Here is a 20192-nt window from a genome sequence, read left to right on the forward strand (position 1 = left end):
ATGCCAAATGCTGTGTAAACACAGCAGAACCAGGAACACAGAGAGGTCCTATAGCACCTTTTTACAAATTAGAGGAAGGTGCCACTTCCTTTGTTCAAAACAGTCTTTACAAATAAATATCTGAGATGCCAGCGATTCTCTGAGATATGGTGCTTTTGTGCAGTGGAAAACCTGCACATCTATTCGCTGTGGGGTAGTGGATCCTAGCTCAAATTTGTGGATCAGGGAAAGCTTCTTATTGGGGGGGGGGCATCCGGGATGAGATCTAAAGGATTATTAGAGGAGGCCAAAGAGAAGGGGAAGAGCTTAACCACCCAAGGAAATCACAGATGCAGGTAAGACCAGGAGGGTGAGGGACTCTTCCTGGAGTACAGCACATCCAAGGCTGTGCCCTCACCTCCACCCCATCCCAGTTAGTGACTCCCCAACCCCCTCCCCTACTGTGTTCAGGACATCTCAGCAAGCCAGGCACCAGGGTGCAAACCCTGGAATGTCAAACATTCCAGCACACTGAGCAAGAAATCACAAAGACCAGGGAATGTAAACACTTACAACACGTTACAGTGCAGCTGGGCATTGTATAGAGAAAGGTCAAGACACCATGAACCTTGTTTGTGTTGATAACGTGCCAGATACCTAGCTCTGTGCCTGAGCCTAGGGCCGGGGGTTGGGGATGTATCTCTAAGTAGGCACGACAAGCAAGCTACCGTGCAAGAGTCAGAGGAAGAAAAGGTGAGCTGCTGGGGTGGCTTTGGGAATGGTTGGCAAGGCAGGCAGGACTTCTGGGTTCTAGAACATTCCCAGGCTTGGTGGCTTTGCCCCTCTGAGCCTCTAAGTCTCCTCTGATGAAATAAGGCTGTGTCCTTCAGGAAAGGGCTTTGTCATCCCCAACAAGGTCATCTGGCAGAATTGGGAAGGAAGAGAGTCATAAAGCCAGCAGCTAGGGAACTATGTGACTTCATGGCTTCCCCTAAGTCACTTTTTTGACCCTAAGTCAGTCTGCTTTTGAGGGTCCAGACCCAACTATCAAAGAAGGCCCCTGCAGAACGATGCTATTTCTGATGAAGAAAGGGACTGCCTTGAAGTCTCATTTACATGGCACAGACATATCTCTTTTCTTCTGGAAAAAAATTGTCCAGTGCTCTCTTTCTTATGGAGATGGCTCAAGAAGTCAAGTCAGGTCCGCCTCTGATTCCCTCCCTTCTTTCTCCATTCACTCTGGGTCACGGATGCCGCTGACCTTCCAGGACTCGCCTGAGCCCCATCTTCCTGATCCTCAGGAGTTTTCAGGGCCTCTGTCAGGGTCCAAAGAGTGCACAGCAATCAAAGCCACTTTGATTGAGGCCACATTTTAGAGTTTTTGTCTGAGAAAGACAGACATCTGGGTTGACTGGAAAGTTGGCTGCTGCCCCATCTGGCTTGGCACAGGCTGTGTCAACCCCCGGGCCCCTTCGCGGGGGCAGGCGGGGCTGGCACCCTGCTCTCAGCCTGCAGTGGTGGCCTCCAGCTGTTCCCCACGAGATCTTCTGTCCGTCTGCCTGGCATGGGATGAGGTCACCTCCAAACCCAGCCCCTTCCTCTCCCTCCAGGGACTGCTGCTTCTCTTGCTCCGCCCTTTCAAGGAGCTCTGCATCTTTCCCTCTTAAAAACAACAATGGCCACCTCTTGCTGAACTTCCGCACTATGACGGCTCCCCACCAGCCCGATCCCATGAAATTATCACAACCATGTGCAAGCTAAGCGTCTTTATCCCCACTTGACAAATGAAGAAGATGAACCTCAGAGAGGACTGAGCAACTTGTCCAAGGTCACACAGCAGGGCAGGGGAGCAAAGCTTCAAATCAGTGTGTCTCACTTTCAGCTGACTGGGGAGACTTGAGCCTACCCAAAGACAACAAACACCAGGACCTCAGACACACAGTTCACAGCCAGGAGGGGGCCGCCCGGGGTCGTGTTTCATGAACTACATGTGCATGAAGGACAACATCCCTCAAGAAGATGGGGCTTGGCTACAGGCAGGCAGCAACCTGCAGCTCAGACCTGAGAGTTCACAGATGTGCTGGACGAATTGTACCAGGGCGGAGCCAGTAGGCTTGTTCCGTGTGGTTCTGGAAGACTAAAGCTAATGTGAGGGTGTTTCTGGTGAGCAGAACTCAACTCGAAACTGAGCACAAGGAGCTTACTTAAAGACCGCAGCTTATCAAAACCCCAGAAGGACTTTGCTCCCCACCAGGGCGAGGATGCCTGCTGAGAATGGTTTGTAGAAGGAGCTGGAAAGGATATTGATTTTTGAGGGAATGGAGGTTCATATGTATGTGTCTGAAAATGTGCTGGAAACCCTCAGTAGAAAGCAAGCTTTGGTTTGCCTTGGTTTTGCCAGTGCCCTTGCCCACAGGACCGTTTCCTGTGAGGCCAGCCCCTGCCCAGGGGGTGCGTGTGAGGAGATGCAGGCAGCCGACAAGATTTGGAGCGGGGAGCATGGGGCAAGTCCCAGCAGCGACACTGTTTTCTTCACCATCGCTGTTAGCAGCCGTGTGCCAGGCACCATGCTAAGTGCTTCCTCGTTCCACTGCGTCCTCACCACGTCTCTGGGGGGTTGGGTGTGACCGTCTTCATCTTGGGGTGAAGAAGTTGTGTCTACGTGATCTGAGACCCCGGCCTCTAACTGGCCTGAGCTCTGTCTCCGAAGCTGTTGCTTGCCCACTTGGCTTGGGGAATCTTCTCCGCTAGAGGACCCCGGCTTAGGGAACAGCTGTGCTGGGGTGGGGCTCCTGTTCTCCAGGACTCTGGCTAAGACGCCAGTCTCCTGCCCTCAAGAGATGGGATTTTTCAGATTTACAATTGTTGGGCTGAAGAAAAGTAGTGTCTCTTTGGCTCAGGGATGTTCTGAGAGCTTCTTCCAAGGGACTTGAGGCCTCCAGGGAATTGTGCCTCAGCTCAAGTCAGTGCCCTCCTTACCCAGGACGGGGGTCACCAACACGTGGCATGTTTGGCCCGGAGAGGTCCATGGAGGGCTGCGGAGGGGTTGTCTGGAGTGACACCTGTCTGAGCCAAGGGTCTGACCAGACCCCTCTCCACCTGACTGCTTGTGGTGACCAAGACACTCACTTTGGCTCTCATGCTGCCCCCAGGGAAGCAGTCAACTTTGGGTGGGATTTCCACAATCCTGGGTTGGCAAGGGATTAGGGGCAGGGGGTGGGGGGATCCATTAGGACTTTACCAAGCAGGAAAATCTGGAATCATGAACCTTATAATAATCACCAATATGCGACAAGGATCGTGCTCAGAGTTTTGCAGGCTTTTTTACTGTTCACGGTAGCCCCCAGGAAGGAATTGTCACCTACCTTTTACTGATAAGGAAACAGAGAGGTTAAGTAACTTGCCCAAGTGTCTCTAGCCAGTGAGGGGCAGCAGCCTGCCTGCTAGCCTTGAAACTGTGTTGCTGGAAGGAAGGAGTGAGGAGTGTGAGAGGAAGGAAGGAAGGAAGGAACGGGAAATGAAGGGAAGGGAAGCAAGAAGCAGGAAGTAAGTCTTAGGGAGCATCTACAGGGACCCCCAGGCATGGGGCTAGCTTCAGTCTGACCTTGATTATTTCTCAGTGAAGTTGACCTTCACAACCCGTGAAACTGAGTTTCTGTCCCCACTTCCACCGAGGAAAAAGTTAAGACTGACAGAGGTTAAGAAACGCGCTTTGGGTCACACAAGTAGAGCGGAGCCAGGAATGCGATGGGGTCTGGCTGCCCCAGAACCCACACTCCTTCCACTGCTCTGTGGGGGGGGGGGGGGAGGGGGGCTAGAAGGTTTTTTGTTGCTTACTGGCCCCCTCCCCAGAGGTTTACACATCTAGGTTCAGCTCCAGTCCGCTCACGTGCCCCGGTGCATTGAGCTTAGTCTCATCCGGGTTGTGTGTGTTTCTGTCTGTCTGTCTGTCTGTCTTCTGGCAGAGAGATGTGTGGCAGGGTACCCTCCAGAGCTCCCTGCTGGGGCCATCTGTCATCACAGGCTGAGATCAGCATGGCTTGTAAACAGCCCCGTGGCCAGACATATGTCTCCACCATTTCTTCCCCGAACTCTCTTGTAGAGTCAGGGCCAAAACTGTCTCCAGGAATTAGTTTGTCCTGGATGAGGCCTCCTTGGGAGTCCCGGCAGACAACGGGGAGAGTCCACAGGGCAGGCTCAGGCCACAGCCAGGGGCCCCTCCACTTCCTTCCCCGGTGTGTGAGCTAGTCTGGGTGCAGCAGTAAGGGGACAGGGCTGGGGTCAGGGACCAGAGAACCTGAGGTTCTGGCCCACGTGGCCATGTTTCTGTACCAGGAAAGGTGCACACGTCTGCCCCACAGGCTTCGCGGGCATTCTGTGATGCTCAGACTCCTTGGAGTTGGGGGTGATCCCAGCTGACCCCTCGGCCACTGCTCGGCCTTTCTCAGGCCTGAGAGGCCCAACTGCAAGGTCGCTGGCAGCTCTCCACGTGTCTCTTCGAAGCACCCATGGGAAACATAGCTTCAGCCACTCCTAGATCCACTTCTGTCTTCTTCCCAACCCCCATGTCCTCCTTGTGTCAGCGCAGGGGCCGTGAGGGGTGGTGCGGGTTCTGCCCCATTGTCTTCATTCTTTCTGCTTGGCACTCCAGTGGTAGACCTTGTGGGGCATTTTCGCAGCTTCTAATAGTCCTCTGGCCATCTCTGACCATCAGTCCTCCTGCCCATCTCCTGACCTCCTCCTGGGTATCCCTGCTTTTGCTTTTCCCATTTGCTCTCCTGATCTCATGTTTAAGCAATGATATCAGTTGCTTGAGCAGCTGCCTCGGCTCAGGTCATGATCCCGGTGTCCTGGGATCGAGTCCCACATCAGGCTCCTTGCTCCGCAGGGAGCCTGCTTCTCCCTCTGAATCTGCCTGCCATTCTGCCTGCCTGTGCTCATTCTCTCTCTCTCTGACAAATAAATAAAATCTTAAAAAAAAAAACAAGGGAAGAGAAGTTCCCCAAAAGGGTAATCTACTCCCTGATGGGCACAGGTATCCTGTAGCCTGCAGACCCTCGGATTCTTGCCTGGACAACTCCTGAGGCTTGGCATGAGTTCTTTCATTTATGTATTTGGAGACGAGAGAAAGGAGTGGTTCAGAATCTATCCTCTGGGGGCAGACTGCCCAGGTTCATAATCCCAGCTCCACCCACCAGCTGGGAGACCTTGGGCATGTTTCCTAACCCCTCTGTGCCTCTCTCTCCAGGAGAGAGGGATCTGAGGAAGTCCTGGGGTGGCAAGGCTGTCTGCCTGGGGGATGCCAGGCCCAAAGGGGATTTCTGGCCCATGGATAAAGTGCTTGGAGCAGGCAAAAGGGCAGCCTTCTGACCCAGCCCAAGGTCAGACTCCCCTGGGGGCAAAGAGGCCTAGTAGACAGGATGGTGGGTGTGGAGAGGTCTTTAGTTTTGCCCTTGGAGGGTACAGTGGGCCATTCATATCTAAATTGTCCCTAGGGCCCTCTCCTCCTGGCAGGTTTCCCAGTGCACAGGGTTAAAGTTATTCTGTTTGCTCCTCCATAAAGTGGGGGAAATATTAGTAAGTCCCTTCGAGGACTATTATAAGGATTAAATAAGCTGATACGTGAAAGGACTTTAGAGTAGAGTCTAGCACATAGTAAGTGCTATTTTAACGTTTACTCTTATTATTCATTCCGGTTTAATTGTGGGCCGCAAGGGGCACCTGAGTGGCTCAGTCCATTGAGCATCTGACTTTCCATCTCAGCTCAGGTCTTGAGCTCAGGTCTTGATCTCAGGGTCATGAGTTCAAGTCTCACACTGGGCTTACCAAAAAAATATGATTGAGTGCTTATAGTGCGCCACATGCTGTGCTGGGCTCTAGAGATGTAGCAATGATGAAGACAAGGTTCCTGTCTTCATGGAGCTGACCCTTTCCCAGGGGAGATGGACCAGCATTTTAAGTGCCATGGCGAGGAAAGGCCTGAGCGTGTTGGGAGGGCTTGGGAGGTGACCTAGTGAGCGTGGGTGGCAAAGGCTGTGGCATCGGTCCCCCCAGCTACCTGCTGTGAATCACACAGCTCGAGGCTGCCAGGAGCATGCCTGGGATGGAGGGTGGGTGCTGAGTTCTACGCGAGCCAAGGTTCTCCTTCCACATGGCTGTCTGGACTTCAGCCTGCTGTCCCCGGATGAGCCTGAAGCTGACTTTTCCAGATTGGATACTGCACTTGGTCTCCCAGAAGCTGGCAGGTGGCCTCTGGGAGGTGCAGAGCAGGGTCCGAGGGCCTTCTTTGGGATCCAGTAGGGGTTGCTGGCAAAATGGGAATTTCATCCAGGACAGTGGCTTTGAAATTTATTCCTGTTTCCCTCCTGCCATCATGGTGCTGCCCTGGCCTCCGGCCCCTTCTCTCTCACCTGCCTTCAGCAGAGCGACAGGCAAGGGATGTGGCCTCTGCTGCCAGAGGCTGGGGTTCCACCCCCTACTGGGCCCCCTCTGAGCTTCACTTTCCTAGTCTGGACAATGCGGATAATGATCCCGGCCTTGCAGGATGGTTGTGTGGGAAGCAAACAGGATAATGTGAACCAAGGGCCTCATGACTCCATCCAGATGTTCCCTTGTCACTGCTTGTCGGCCCCTTGGCATCAGCCTCCCATTATTCTTTCCCACCTTCTGCTCCTCATGTTTGCAGGCTGCATCGAATCAGCTTGCTTTCTGAGTTTCCCCAGTGTCCCTGCACTCTTGCCTCCTTCCCGCCCTCACCTGATGCCCCCAGGCTCCACGCCAGGGGCTCTCCCTTTTCCCAGCCTCACTCCCCTCCTTCCATCTCGACGTCAGGATGTTCAGAATTCTCATTTACCCCCGCCAGGCTGGAGCCTAGTCTCCCCATGGGGGGACGACAGGCAAAGCTGGAGTGAGACTGTCGTCCATAGAGAGAAAAGGTATTACAAATTCAACTGACATTTTTTTAATGTAAAAAAAAAAAAAAAATGAAGGGGCTCCTGGGTGTCTCAGTTGGTTGAGCAATTGCCTTAGGCTTGGGTCATGATTCCGGGGATCCCGGGATCAAGTCCCACATCAAGCTCCCAGCTCCATGGGGAGTCTGCTTCTCCCTCTGACCTTCTCCCCTCTCATGCTCTCTCTCTTTCTCTCTCTCTGTCAAATAAATAAATAAAATCTTTTAAAAAAAATACTTAAAAATCTTAAGTGAAGCTTTAAAAAAAAATGAAGAAGCCTCACTAACTTACAATCTCACTTGGTCTGTATGTCACACTCAAATGCCACGTCTGACATGTGGCATGTCCTCAGGGAAGAGCAGGGCTCCAAGAAAACATGGCACCTCCTCGTGTTTGTCTCTGGAATGAATGCATCCCCTACGACAGTGCCCGGCTTATGGGGTTTTTCAATCATGTTGTCAAGTTTGAAGGAAAACAACCCTCTCCAAGTGGAAAAGTGACTCTAAAAAAATTCCTGCAGAGAAACAGAATTCGAAATAATACTAATTACATCACTGCAAGTGATCACTTTTAAAATGTGACGCTGCCCCTTCTTCCCTGACCTGTAATCAATTCTCGGATAAAAATAATGAGGGCCTCTCAGGTGTGACCCACAACGGAGGCCAGGACCTAAACGACCAAGAAGGCTGTATGGAATATGGTGTCTACATAACACACTTTGCCCCAAGTCTATAACGTGCTGGGAACTAGCAGCTTACGATAGAGCGAAGCCGTCTGGATCAGAAAAACATTTAGACAACACCAAGATGTTCAACCTTTTCCGTACAATTGGATGAAAGCATAGGTCTCTCTAACATATGCCTCGGTATTTGCAAGAGTCCATTTCAACAATGAAATAGATGAAGAACTATCCTCTTGTAAAGATACTGCTAAGGGAAGGATGAACCACAAGTCGTATATTTGTAACAATAAATGACTTCTTCAATAACAATGAGTTATTGGAGTGAAAGGGAATCCAGATGAGGACTGAGAGGTGGGGGGCGCTGCACAGGAAGTCCCGTCACCACAGCCCATGATCAGAGGCGGGCCACCGCCACGAGGAAGGCAAAGTCAGAAGACAGATTTCTAGAGAATTCATCACGCGGTTCACTTTATGAAACAAGACCTTTCAAGTAGAATGGGCTCTTAATGGAACATTGTGTCAGAAGAGTGTCTGTGCAAATCCCTGTACTCCTTTAGAATTGCTGGCTATTAGCCAAGAAATGGTCAGACTTGTAGATGAACTGTTCTTTTTTTTTTTTTTTTTAAGATTTTATTTATTTGTCAGAGAGAGAGAGGGAGCACAAGCAGTGGAAGTGGCAGGTGGAGAAGGCAGAGGGAGAAGCAGGCTCCCTGCTGAGCAAGAAGCCTGCCCGTGGAGCTAGATCCCAGGACCCTGGGATAATGACCTGAGCTGAAGGTAGCCGCTTAACCCACTGAGGTGTCCTGAGGAGCTATTCTTTAAAAACTCACACACACACACACACACACAGATGGCTGTCCACATCTGCTGCTCTTTCCTGTGATGACAGATGGCTGTCAGGACTCTGCTACCTGCTAGAGCTTTTCAAGGAAAGAAAAGAAAAAGAAAAAACCCTTCAAAGCATTCCTCAGGAGGCTGATGTGCTAGTCCTCTCTCCAAAGTAATAGAGACGTTTCCCTGTTTTTAAGTCAATAGGTTTTTCTTTTTCAAACAATTTTTTCCCCCTCTTTAAAGTACGGTGGAATGTTGTGAAATCAAGGTAGGATGCGAAAGTGGCCCCAGAATCTGAGCCTTATTTCCTTGTTGGTCAATCTGGAGTCAAACATCTGGTGGGTTTGGTCTGCCCTTAACAGTGGGCAGGCGGCTGGGCGCGGCTGGGCGACAGGAAGAGCCTTTTGAAAGTGGCTGTTTGGAAACAGTTCCCGGTTTCATCGTGTTGGGATTTGTTGCTGTAAACCAAGTCCATTTGCACATTTAAAAAACTTGACAACTGGCATTTTCCAATGTGTTTTACATTTTTAAGAACAACTAGCCAGCCTCGGGGGAGATGGAAAGTTACCCGCCACACAGTTGGTGAGAGGGAGTGAAAACCTAAGAGCCTGGTTTTCTACGACGGGCCATGGACTGCGAGTTTCTTCCATCTTGAGCTGAGATAACTTGTCAGCTATGGCAGCAGTAAAACCGAGGAGCAAAATGAACTGAACTTAGGACTAGACTGTGAATTGTTGCATCTGTTTGTTTAAAAACTAAGAAAACAACTATAGTTACGGAAAATGGAACCATGAGCAGAAACTGGGTGTCGGGCACGAGGGACCTCTCTGTCACTATTTTTTGTAACTTCCTACAGAGGTGTAATTACTTCAAAACCAAAATACTAAATAAATAAATATATTTAGTTTCATTCCACTGGAATGTACAACATTTACTTGCTCTGTATGTCATGTTATAACCATATATGAGACCTATAGTCGCTGAGTGACGTTTCTTGGAGGAACGAAGTGGGTTAAGAGTAACCTGGTAAGAGCCGGGGAAGGGATTGTAGCCAAGGGGGCACAGCTCCCCACAGGAATGACTTGGGGGTTCAGGGCCTCACAGCCATGCAGTCGGTGGCACCCCACGTTCAGCATGGGTGACGGGGAGCCCAAGGGCCTTGCAGTGAGATCTGTCTTTATCTTTACTCCTCAGCCTCCCCAGTGATCGAAAATGGCCAGCTGGAGTGTCCCCAAGGGTACAAGAGACTGAATCTCACTCACTGCCAAGGTAAGGGTGACCCGGGGCCAGAGCTGGGCTTGGGGCGGGGGGAGGGAGGGGGTTGGATAATGAAGGCCTGAGGATGCCAGGACACTCCCCCACCCCCCACCCAGACAGAAGGAGTGGTGGCACTGAGTGGTCTTCACTGGGCACCTCTAAGCCCCGGCTTCTGGGAGTTGGGGCTACTGGTTCCAGGGGCCTCAGGAAGTTGTGGGGATTATGAGAGAGCAAACCAAAAAGGGCCTGGGAGCTGAGCCCACCCCTCTTCCGGTCTCCACCTGCCCCCACTGGACCTGAGGCAGGTGCGTCTCTGGAACTGTGGGGTCTGCATGTGCGTGTGCAGGTGCCGTCCCAGTCCCCACATCCCCTCACCTCCTCGGCCAGTCTCCTTGGCATGGGAGGACTTGGAATCAGGATCTAGTCGGCCTGAGTTGATGGGGACCTCTGGGGACTCCCCCCAACAAATCACCTCCCACAGCCAGGAGCGGGGGGAGGGAAGGTACAGGTGGAGGAAAAAGGGGACCATAAAGCACGGACCCTGGCCAAGATGGCCTGGCTGACAGGCTGTTAACCAACTGAGGTCTTGGACACTCTGCATTTCAGAGGGGCAAGGCTCAGAGGCACCTTGGGACAGAGGGATGGAAGCCAGGCTCAGCTACGGCTTTGTCACTATGGGGAATTCCAGTGAGGATAGTGCGTAGGCCCAGGATGACTGGGGCGTCCAGAAACCCTCACTGAGGGGCAGCTGCTGCCACTGAGCAGCTCAGGCTCAGAGCAGGCAGCCCCTGTAGGCTGCGGGCCTGGCAGTAGGAGAGATGAGTAGAGCCTCTCCCGGAGAGGCTCCTGGGGCTGGCAGAGGTCAGTGGGGAGCTGAGGTGGCTTCCCCATTGGACAACTGGATACGGTGCTGTCTATATGGCTTACTTGAAATGAAGCTGGGTTAGAGACAGGACATTGACCCAGATGGCCTCCTAAGCACCCTTCCCCCCGGAGGCTTCTCCAGGAGAGAGGGATCTGAGGAAGTCCTGGGGTAGCTAGGCTGTCTGCCTGCGGGGTGCCAGGCCCAAAGGGGATTTCTGGCCCATGGATAAAGCTTGGACCAGGCAAAAGGGCAGCCTCTGACCCAGCCCAAGGTCAGACTCCCCTGGGGGCAAAGAGGCCCAATAGATAGGATGGTGGGTGTGGAGAGGTCTTTAGTTTTGCTCTTGGATGGGACAGTAGGGCCATTCATATCTAAACTGTCCCTAGGGCCCTCTCCTCCTGGCAGGTTTCCCAGTGCACAGGGTTAAAGTTATTCCCAGGATCTCAAAGGAGCTCTCGGTCCTCCCTCCATTGAGCCCCAAGGGATACAGGAAGCCAAAGGGCCCACCCCCAGGAGCACCCCCCCGGCCCTTTAAACCTCCCCCCTTCCCATGTCTCCATATCTGGGAGGGGACCTGCCCACCTCTACACCCACATGCGTCACCTCCTCTCTGTCTCCATCATTCTCTCCTGCCACCGGCCGAGCTGGGGCTGTTGTCAGGAACTGCGTGTGTTGGGCTGGGTGTTAGCACCCAGCGACAGACAAACATGGCTGCCCCCGGTGAATATAGGCGCTTAAGCAATTACACACCATGGGAGAAGTGCTCTTGCTAGGAAGAGGCCCTGGGTGCCGTGGCATGGCATGGTGGGTGCCCCTTCCCAGACCGGGAGGGTAGGAGAAGAGCTTCAGGTGACAGCTGACCGGGGCGTGAAGAGTGACTCGAGGTGACCAGCTGAAGGAGATTCAGGCATTCCCCCGGCTGAGGGAGGAGCACACGCAAAGGAAGGGTTGGGCGAGCGGGAGGACGGCCTGTGTGGCCACAGGAGACAACACAGGCATCCCAGGGCCTCATCAGAGCCGCCTGCGCCCCCACAGGCTCTGCGGAAATGGGGGGAAGGGCACTGGATACCGCGCGAGGGCTTAGGAGCCCCTCCAGGAGGCAAGTCAGATTTAGAGCCAGCGCTCTGGCCACAGTCCGGAGGCAAATGGGCCTGTTCCCCTGCCCAGAGCTCGGTGGCATTTCCCCAGGCACCTCCCTCCCAACAGGGTGTCCTGCCAGAGAACAGTTGGGCCATCTTCTAGCCCCTTCATTCCGTGCTCAGGGCCACTTTCCCTGAAGCCTATGGGTGAGCGGGTGACTCTGGTGACGGGGTCGCTGTGTCTAGTGTCCTGGCCCTGGAGGTGGGGGGCTCCTCCCAAATCCCAAATCTTCCCCCCTCACCATCATCCGCAAAGGCACCATCACCAAGACTTTCAGGAGCTTAGAATGTGAGGGTTGAGATTTCCCCTTGGCAGGAAGAAGGAAATGCTTTTGAGATCACAAAGGATGCCAATGTCACTCCCTTGTTTGAAGAACAGCACAAGCATCCATTGGTCTCGGAGGCTGTGTGTGGCCTGCCCAAGGCTTCTCGGCCTCCTGGAAACATGCCCTCCAGACCCTCTGGCCCTCCGCGCTTGCCTCCACCCTCCTGCCTCCCGTCCTTGCCGGGCTCCCTCGAGCCCACTGCTCACAGTGGACATGGTCCCGAGATCTGGGGTCCAGGGGAGAGGCTGCAGAGGCCCTCCAGGAAGTCTGAGGAGGAAGGACGGAGCACATGGTTCTCCCCACTCCAACCCAAAGTGTCTCCTTATCTGCTCCCCCCGTTTGCACCCCCGCACGCCCCTCACTAGCTGAGCGACTTTGGGCAAGTTACTCCTGGACCCTGTTTCCTCATCTATAAAATGAAGCCACGGGGACCTGCTTGATAAAGTTGTCGGTAAGAACCCAACGAGGTACCACGTGCCCGGCATGTGGTATGGTGCCTGGCCGGTGATAGGCACTCAAGAAACAGTAGCTCTTGACATTACCATCATTATTACCAGTGAGCGGAATTACGTGATTTGCAATTATCGTCTTGTCTTCTTCTCCTAACAAGACCATCTGGTAGTTACAAATAAAAAGTCCCCATTTTATGAATGAGGAAACTGAGGCACGGAGAGTGGGACCACACTTAATAGATGGCAGCTCTCTTATTGTTGTCCCTTTGGGAAGTTCTATACCTTGGGCCCTCCCCTCCCCAAGGCCTGGGTGGGGGGAGCAGGCTCTCCCTCACCTCCTCCAACCCCGCAGATATCAACGAGTGCCTGAGCCTGAGTGTGTGCAAGGACTCGGAGTGCGTGAACACCAGAGGCAGCTACCTGTGCACCTGCGGGCCTGGCCTCATGCTGGACCCATCCAGGAGCCGCTGTGTATGTAAGTGTCGGCGGGGACCGGAGGTGGGGGACACTGGGAGGCGAGATGGGATCCTCAGGGTCCGCCGGCCAGGCCCAGAGCAGTCATTTCCCCCAGGCCTCATCCCCAGACCAGGGTCTGTGTCTCAACCCAGTACAAAGTGTAGAGTATACAGTGTACCCAGTGTATAAAAACCAAACCCCCCTGTTGGAGAGGAGACAGCTAGCACTTCGGTTTGGGTTTTTGGCCTGTCTTTGGGGGCTTTGCAGTTTGGGATTTTCTACTTCTGTTTTTTCCCTAATCCGTTCTGTTCCCTCTGCGGCCTCATTACCTTGGGGAGATTGTTGTACTTGCTGCAATGTCAGGCCAAGCCGTGGCTGCCTCTTCCGGGCCTGAGTCTGGCAGCCTGATCACGGAACTGCGGACAGGCCTTCCTGAAAGGGCCTGTCTGTGGCACGTCCGACGCTGCCCCCTGGCCCCCAGGCCTTTCCACAAACCCGGGGTCCCTCGTGGCTCTGAATGTGTCCGCATCCGTGAATACACACGTGTCTCTGGTCATATGAGCACCGTGTCTGTGTGTGTGTGCACACACACTGTGTGCCTGTGTGTGTGCATGTGTGTACCCCCAGGAAGCTGTTTCCAGCAGCCTCTGTGGTTTCCCTCTGGAAGAGGCCCCGGCTGGGAGCGCCCCCAAAGAGCAGAGCTGACGCCACAGCCCAGACGGCTCTCCTTGGGCAAGGAGGCCTGACCAGAACTGAATAAAACCAGTCCTGACTGGCATCTGTGACGGGGCAGCCCAGGTCAGGTTGCTCCCCAGCTCTGCAGAGCTCCCCGAGGCTAGCCAGGCCCTCAGTCCACAAACCACCAGGTAACTAGGTCTGGGGAGGCCACAGGACGAGCAAGACTCCAGCGCCACCCAGAAGGAGCGTCCCGTGTGACAGGAAGGATGAGATGGGACCCAGTCCATGTGTCCAGGGAGAGGAGACAGTAAGAGGCCAGAGTGGGGAGAGTGCATCCGAGGGCTCTCGGGGAGACTTCATGGAGACAGGGACATGTGACCGATGCCTTCAGGGACGTACAGCCCTCCCTCTCCTCATCCCACCCCCACTTTATTTTTTTTATTTTTTTTTAAAGATTTTATTTATTTATTTGACAGAGAGAGATCACAAGTAGGCACAGAGGCAGGCAGAGAGAGAGAGAGAGGGAGAAGCAGGCTCCCTGCTGAGCAGAGAGCCTGATGCGGGACTCGATCCCAGGACCCTGAGATCATGACCTGAGCCAAAGGCAGCGGCTTAACCCACTGAGCCACCCAGGCACCCCCATCCCCACTTTAGATTGCTTTCTCGGACAGACAATTTTAACTCCTGAAGTGACTTTTACTTATTAGCGCCAGAAAGAGATGCTAACTTAATACAGGAGGCAGAAGCGGCCCTCGGGTGTTCTTTATTTTGTCTCCCTCCTTGCTGTTCCCCACTGAGCTTCCTTTCTGAGCTCTGCCCTCTTCCCTACCAGCTGACCAGAGCTGGTCTGCAAGGGCCACCCCCCTCTGGGCTGGGGCAGCCTCCTGATACTCTCAGCCAGGTCACCTCCACCCTGGGGCTCAAGGGGACCGAGCCATTTCCTACAGTGTCCCAAGGGAAGTGGCTGCTGAGAGCAGAGATTATACCTGGAGACCTAGGCTCATGGACTGACCAATAACTGATCACGATCTTTGACAAGGCACTTTTACCTCCATCATCGTGAAGAAAGTATATTAGTCAGGGGGGACCTGGCTGGCTCCGTTGGTGGAGCATATAACTCTTGATCTCAGGGTCATTAGTTTGAGCCCCACTTTGGGTGTAGAGATTACTTAAACAAACAAACAAACTTTTTTTTTTTAAGTATATTAGTCAGGGGCCTTTGGGCTACAGATGACAGAACCCCAACTCAAACCACTGTAAGCAAAAATAATTCCTTGGTCCACACAACTAGGAAGTCGAGGGGTGGGTATGCCTCAGGCTTGGTTGGATCCAGGCACACACAGTGTCTTTGGGATGCCCCGTGCTCTGCTTCCTTTGTATTGATCTCATAATTCCGTCAAAGGTGGCCACCAGACAGTAGGCCTACATCTCCCAGTCCTGCAAACTCCAATTTAAAAATAGAGAAATAAAAAGTATCTTTTTTGTAATAATCCAGGGAAAGTCCCAAAGCTGATTATTAGCATTGGGTCCACTTGGTCAAGTGCCCATCCCTGACCCACTCGCTATGACCAGGGGTATAGACTCTTTCAGCTAGGAAATAGGGTCAGCCTCCACTCCACATGGACAGAATGGTAGACAGGGTAGATGCCATAGGAAAACCAGGGTGCTTTCACCAGAACACAGGGGTGTGGATGCCGAGCAGAAAGAAACACGTGTCTCCTCCCCATGGCATTATCATCATTCTTATTTGATGCATGAAGACGGTAAATCCCAGGGAGGTCATGTGGCTGATCTTGGAGCAGGGATTTGAACTTGGCCTGCTGAGTCCTGGGTCCTGACCTGAACTTCCCCAGGGTCATCGACTGCTTAGCTTTGAGTGTTGTCCTCTCCACACATCCCTCAGCCCCTCGTCTGGCCCAACAAGGAATCTGGTCTATTTCCATGTGGCGTGAGCTCTTCACCCTCCACTGAGATAATATACAAGAGGACAGTCTTCACTACTCACTTTCAAAGGACAAGAAGGGGGACAATGGTGGTAGTATTGTTACCACCTAAACCCAGCATAGCTCTCACTCTCGGTGGCCCACAGCATTTTGATTCATGCATGTGGGTCCAGCGAGCATTACTGAGCGTCCCAAGCCCCAGACACTGCCCAGGTTGCTGCGCTACAGAGATGGCCACAATAAGGTCCCTGTCCTCAAAGCTTCCCATCAGGCCTTCAGCTCTCACCTTGTCTCATCGTCCCAGGGAGACTGTGGCCCTAGAGCACACAGCACGGCTGCCAGGCCAGTGGCAGGCTTTTGTAAATGCTTGTAAACCCAGCACCTGGAGACAAGCCGGCATGTTCCCATTTCCTGCCCTTGGGCTTTCCACGGGAGGTGGAGAGTCAAGGGGCCCATCCAGTAGGTTAGCACAAGGAGATCCCGAAGCCTTCTACCTGTGGCCATTCCTCCCCACATTCTTTTGAGCATTTCCACGGCCCAGAGCTGCAGACTGAGACTCGGGCCAGGCCAGCCGGGTGTGCACTGCCAGCAGCTGCTCCCACCCACTGCCCCTCTCCTCCCTGCGCTTCCTCGAGGCCGGCCCCCTGCCCACCCCCCTGCCGTGTCTGTTGCAGCCGACAAGGCCATCTCCATGCAGCAGGGGCTGTGCTACCGGTCGGTGGGGCCTGGCACCTGCGCCCTGCCTTTGGCCCAGAGCATCACCAAGCAGATCTGCTGCTGCAGCCGGGTGGGCAAAGCTTGGGGCAGCCAGTGTGAGAGATGCCCCCTGCCCGGCACAGGTAAGCCTCCGTCCCAGCACAGCTCTGGCCCCCAAGGGCTTCCTCCAAGCCAGACCCTTAGTCTTCCCTCCCTCTTGCTCAACTCCTCACCCCAACCTGGGTCCCTCCTCCCTCACTGCAACAATTGTTTGTCCCCCTGAACGGAGGAAAGGGAGGGCCCTGGGTTCCCTCGGGAACTGTGCCCCTCAGCTTGTCCTTTGACCCTTGACCTTGCAGAGGCCTTTGGGGAGATCTGCCCTGCTGGCCAGGGCTACACCTACTCGAGCTCACATGTCCGCCTGGCCATGAGGAAGGCGGAGGAGGAGGAGCTGGCCAGGCCCTCCAGGGAGCACCCGCTGAAGAGCTTCAGGACCGCGCCTGGGTCCGAAGGGAGGCAGCAGCTTCGGGCCGTCACTGACACCTGGCTGGAGGCCAAGACTGTCCCTGACAAGGGTATCTGGGCTGCGGGAGGGGCCTGAGGTGTTCCCCTGCCCCCCCCCCCCCCCGTCCCAACCCCCCAAGAGCTTCTGGGTATTTATCCTGGTGGGCACCCGGCTTCCCAGCTCTGGAGCATTCAGAGAGGGAGTTTAGAGCAGTAGCTCCCGGTCCCAGGAACCTCCTCGCCTGGCGTGCTGGGAAGGCCTCCCCTGTATCCCCTGATGTGTGGGATCAAAGAGGCCCACACCCCAGGCGTTGCCAATGGAAGTGGGAGATGTCAGCGGCAGCCCCAGCTCCAGCTGATCAGGCCTTTCCGTCCCCAGCCCTGCTGCTTCTGGGCTAGCGCTGGCTGCAAGGCCTGAGAGCTGGCAGGGAGATCCTGGGGAGTCCAAGGCTGTAGATCCCCTCCTGGCCTTAGAGTCGGGGCACCAACTCCAGCTCAATGACCAGAGGCCCAGGAGGCTTGGGCCAGAAAGACAAGGCCAAGGTGCCCCTGGCGGGGCCCCCCAAAAAACCATACTGAAATCACACCCAGGTTCCGGTAGCCCACAGTGCAGGAGGCCAAGGATATACTAAGACCAGGAGAGCTATGTGATGGCCAAAATTGCCCTGCGAATCTGGAACAAACAGACAGGGAAGTCAGGACAGAGCCCCAGTGGTCATGGGAACTGGAGCCCCTCCAGACCAGGAGCAGCTCCTCTCTTTCTAGAATGGTTCCCTGGGGCTATAGCCCAGGGCAAGGGGCGGAGGCTTTACTGGGAGGCTTGAGAGGGAGGAGGTGGCAGAGCAAAGAGGAGGGTTACAGCTAGGACTGATGGGCGGACTGGCCCTGGAAGGGGCGGGACTTCTCCCTGAGGCCTTAGAGAAAGGCTGGAGATTTCCTCTCACCGGTGAAGGCACCTTGTAGGCCCTCCAGACCTGGCATTTGGGGATCTTTGGTGGCCAGTCCCGGCAGGGCGGGAGGGGCAGAAGCAGGTTAAAAGATTCTGCACTCTCTCCACGGCTGACCTCTGGGGACAGAGTTCAGGACATCAGAGACTGAACAAACCCTGGCCATGGGTGGAGGGGAGAAGGCAGCCAGGCTCCTCCCTGAGCTCATGCTCTCACCTTTCCTTCCCAGGAGACTCTCAGGCTGGCCAGGTGAGTGTATCCTCCCAGCAGGGGCTGGGCAAGCATGGCAGGGAGTGGGAGAGGGTCCCCACTGACACGGCAGGGTGCTGTCTCCTGAAAGAGGAAAGGGAGACAGATGGATTATGTATGGGGATGCTGGAGTGGGCGGGTCCATCCAGAGACCTGGTTTTACCCTAAGGGAAGTAAGAACAGCTCTTGTACAAGTATTCTCTCGGGGGTCCCCTTCAGAAAGGAGGTAAGAACACGTCCCGTTAGTCCCAGCTCTGCAGATAAGATCTAGATAGAACTGGTTCCAGATTAATTCTGGATTCCGTACTTCAGGAGCATGACTTGCTTACACCTCAAGATCTCCTGTGCGGGTGGCTTGCGGGGAAGTGGAAACGGCTGTGGATGGTCTCAAAGCACTCCACGCCCTTCCCTGTGCCCAGGATTCCCCTGTAAAGAACCGAATGTCCTCTTAGAAAAACATTCTGGAAGAGTGAACCTGCTTCTTCCCTCACCCGTCTGCCAATCCCTACCCTGTCCCCTGCCACTCCTACCTGCAGACCTGACTGTCCCCAAACATGGTTTCTCCAGGGAGCTGCTTCTCTCCCTGGGGAATCATGTGTTGTCCTCCCAAACCAGATCCTCTGTCCATGTCCTCACCGCCCCCAGCGTGACCCTGACCCTCTGTCATCCTCTGCCCCTTCTCTCCTCTTGGTCACCACCATTGGCTGCGGGCTGTGGTGAGGGACACGAGGTATGGCCTAGGGTCTCAGCCTCACCACCCTTGTCCTGTGACCCTGGGGAAGCTAGTGAACCTCAAGTTTCTGTTGCTTTATCTGGGCTTATGGCATTGGGACGATCGTCAAGCATTGCTGATGTGACACTGCGCAGACATCGGCTCCCTTAATCGTTACAACCTACTGTCCTAGGCTAGTTGAGCAGATTAGTTAAGACCAGGGACATAAAGTGCTGGCAACGTGCCCAGCACAGAGGAAGAACTCATTGAGAGCTAGAAGGAACGAGAAAGTGAGCAAGCAGGGGTGAGTGTGGTGGGAGAAAGCATGTCACGGTGGGGGCACCAAGGAACCAACAGTGACCTTGTCTGTCTGCACAGGTCACAACCAGCACTACTACCCAAGTACCTGCCTGGGTCCCAGGTGAGTCCCTGCCCCTAGTGGCTCCCCGAAAACAGAAGGGAGGGAAAGACACACCACAGAGTTTGTGTCGTGGGCTGATACACGGGGCTCGGATCTGATGAGGTTGTGGATGGGTGACATGTGAGTGCTTTTTTGGGGGGGCACTCTATCCACCCAAGGGGCAGCAAGATCCGTGAAAGACAATGAGCTGTTTTGCAAATATTTCCCCAGCCACAGCACCCTTTCTGCATTTCATGGTGCCACTTGTATAAAGGAGACCAAAGCAGAATTGCAGGCTAAACAGGGGCCCAGCAGGTCCCCAGAGCCCTTCCCCCATGTCCCGACATCCTCTGGGAAATGGCTCGAGCTCTGCAGACCCCAGCTTGCTGAGGGTCACTGGAGTTGGGGACAGGGCACTGCCCAGGGGCTCTGTGTCCACCGAGCTGTTTGGCTCTGAATCACTGGCCATTTCTGTCACAAACCTGTCTCGTGGCCCGCAAAACGGAAGCTGAGACTAGATGTGCTCGGGGTCCCATTAGAGCTCTCCGATTCTCTGACTGCATCTGGAACCGGGCTAAGTTTCAGCAGCCCAGGAGGCCGCAGGGCTGAGCTGCCCTAGACTCCACGCCTGGTTCTGCCATCGGAAGGCCAGGAGGAGGGAAGGGACCCTGCCAGTGTCTCTGGAGGGAATGCTGTCGGGGGATGGGAAGGCAGGTGGGGCCGTGGCCCAGCTGCTCTCCCCTCCCCACCCCCTCCCCCTGCAGGAGATGCTGTAGAAAGACCAACGCCACCCCTTCCTGGCCAGGGGGTTCCAGACCACCAGGAAGAAGAGCACGTGACCACCACCGCCGAGGGGCTGGCGGCCCTGGGCCCCTCAGGTACCTGCAGTTGCCTGGTGGGGGGCGGCCGGGCAGAGCCAGCTCCAGGGCCTCGCCCACAGAGACACGGCCTCTGGTGAACTCCCGCTCAGGCTCAATGGCCCTGGCTTCATCTCACGGGGTGCCCTCGGGAACCCAGGAGTCCTGTCAGGAGCACCAGTCAAGCAGGGGAGGAGAAAGAGAAGGGAGGGCTTGGGGGCACCTCTTCCTCCTGGGCTTTCTAGGAGCTTCTGCCCGCCCCCCAGGAG

At 54.6% G+C, this 20192-nt stretch overlaps 1 protein-coding gene across 1 annotated transcript in view; it reads left to right on the top strand.

Annotated features, from left to right (window-relative positions):
- Window positions 1-20192, top strand: part of LTBP2 (latent transforming growth factor beta binding protein 2) — a 100746-nt gene that overhangs the window by 54856 nt on the left and 25698 nt on the right. The window contains exons 9-15 of the mRNA XM_004739267.3: window positions 9637-9711; window positions 12834-12956; window positions 16233-16397; window positions 16614-16829; window positions 17935-17954; window positions 19045-19087; window positions 19831-19944. Of these exons, the coding sequence (XP_004739324.1) occupies window positions 9637-9711; window positions 12834-12956; window positions 16233-16397; window positions 16614-16829; window positions 17935-17954; window positions 19045-19087; window positions 19831-19944 (756 nt within the window). The remainder of the gene's footprint in view (window positions 1-9636; window positions 9712-12833; window positions 12957-16232; window positions 16398-16613; window positions 16830-17934; window positions 17955-19044; window positions 19088-19830; window positions 19945-20192) is intronic.

The sequence above is a fragment of the Mustela putorius genome, unplaced genomic scaffold (genome assembly GCF_011764305.1).
Source record: "Mustela putorius furo isolate JIRA1106 unplaced genomic scaffold, ASM1176430v1.1 tig00000129_pilon_pilon_pilon, whole genome shotgun sequence".
Lineage (NCBI taxonomy): Eukaryota > Metazoa > Chordata > Mammalia > Carnivora > Mustelidae > Mustela > Mustela putorius.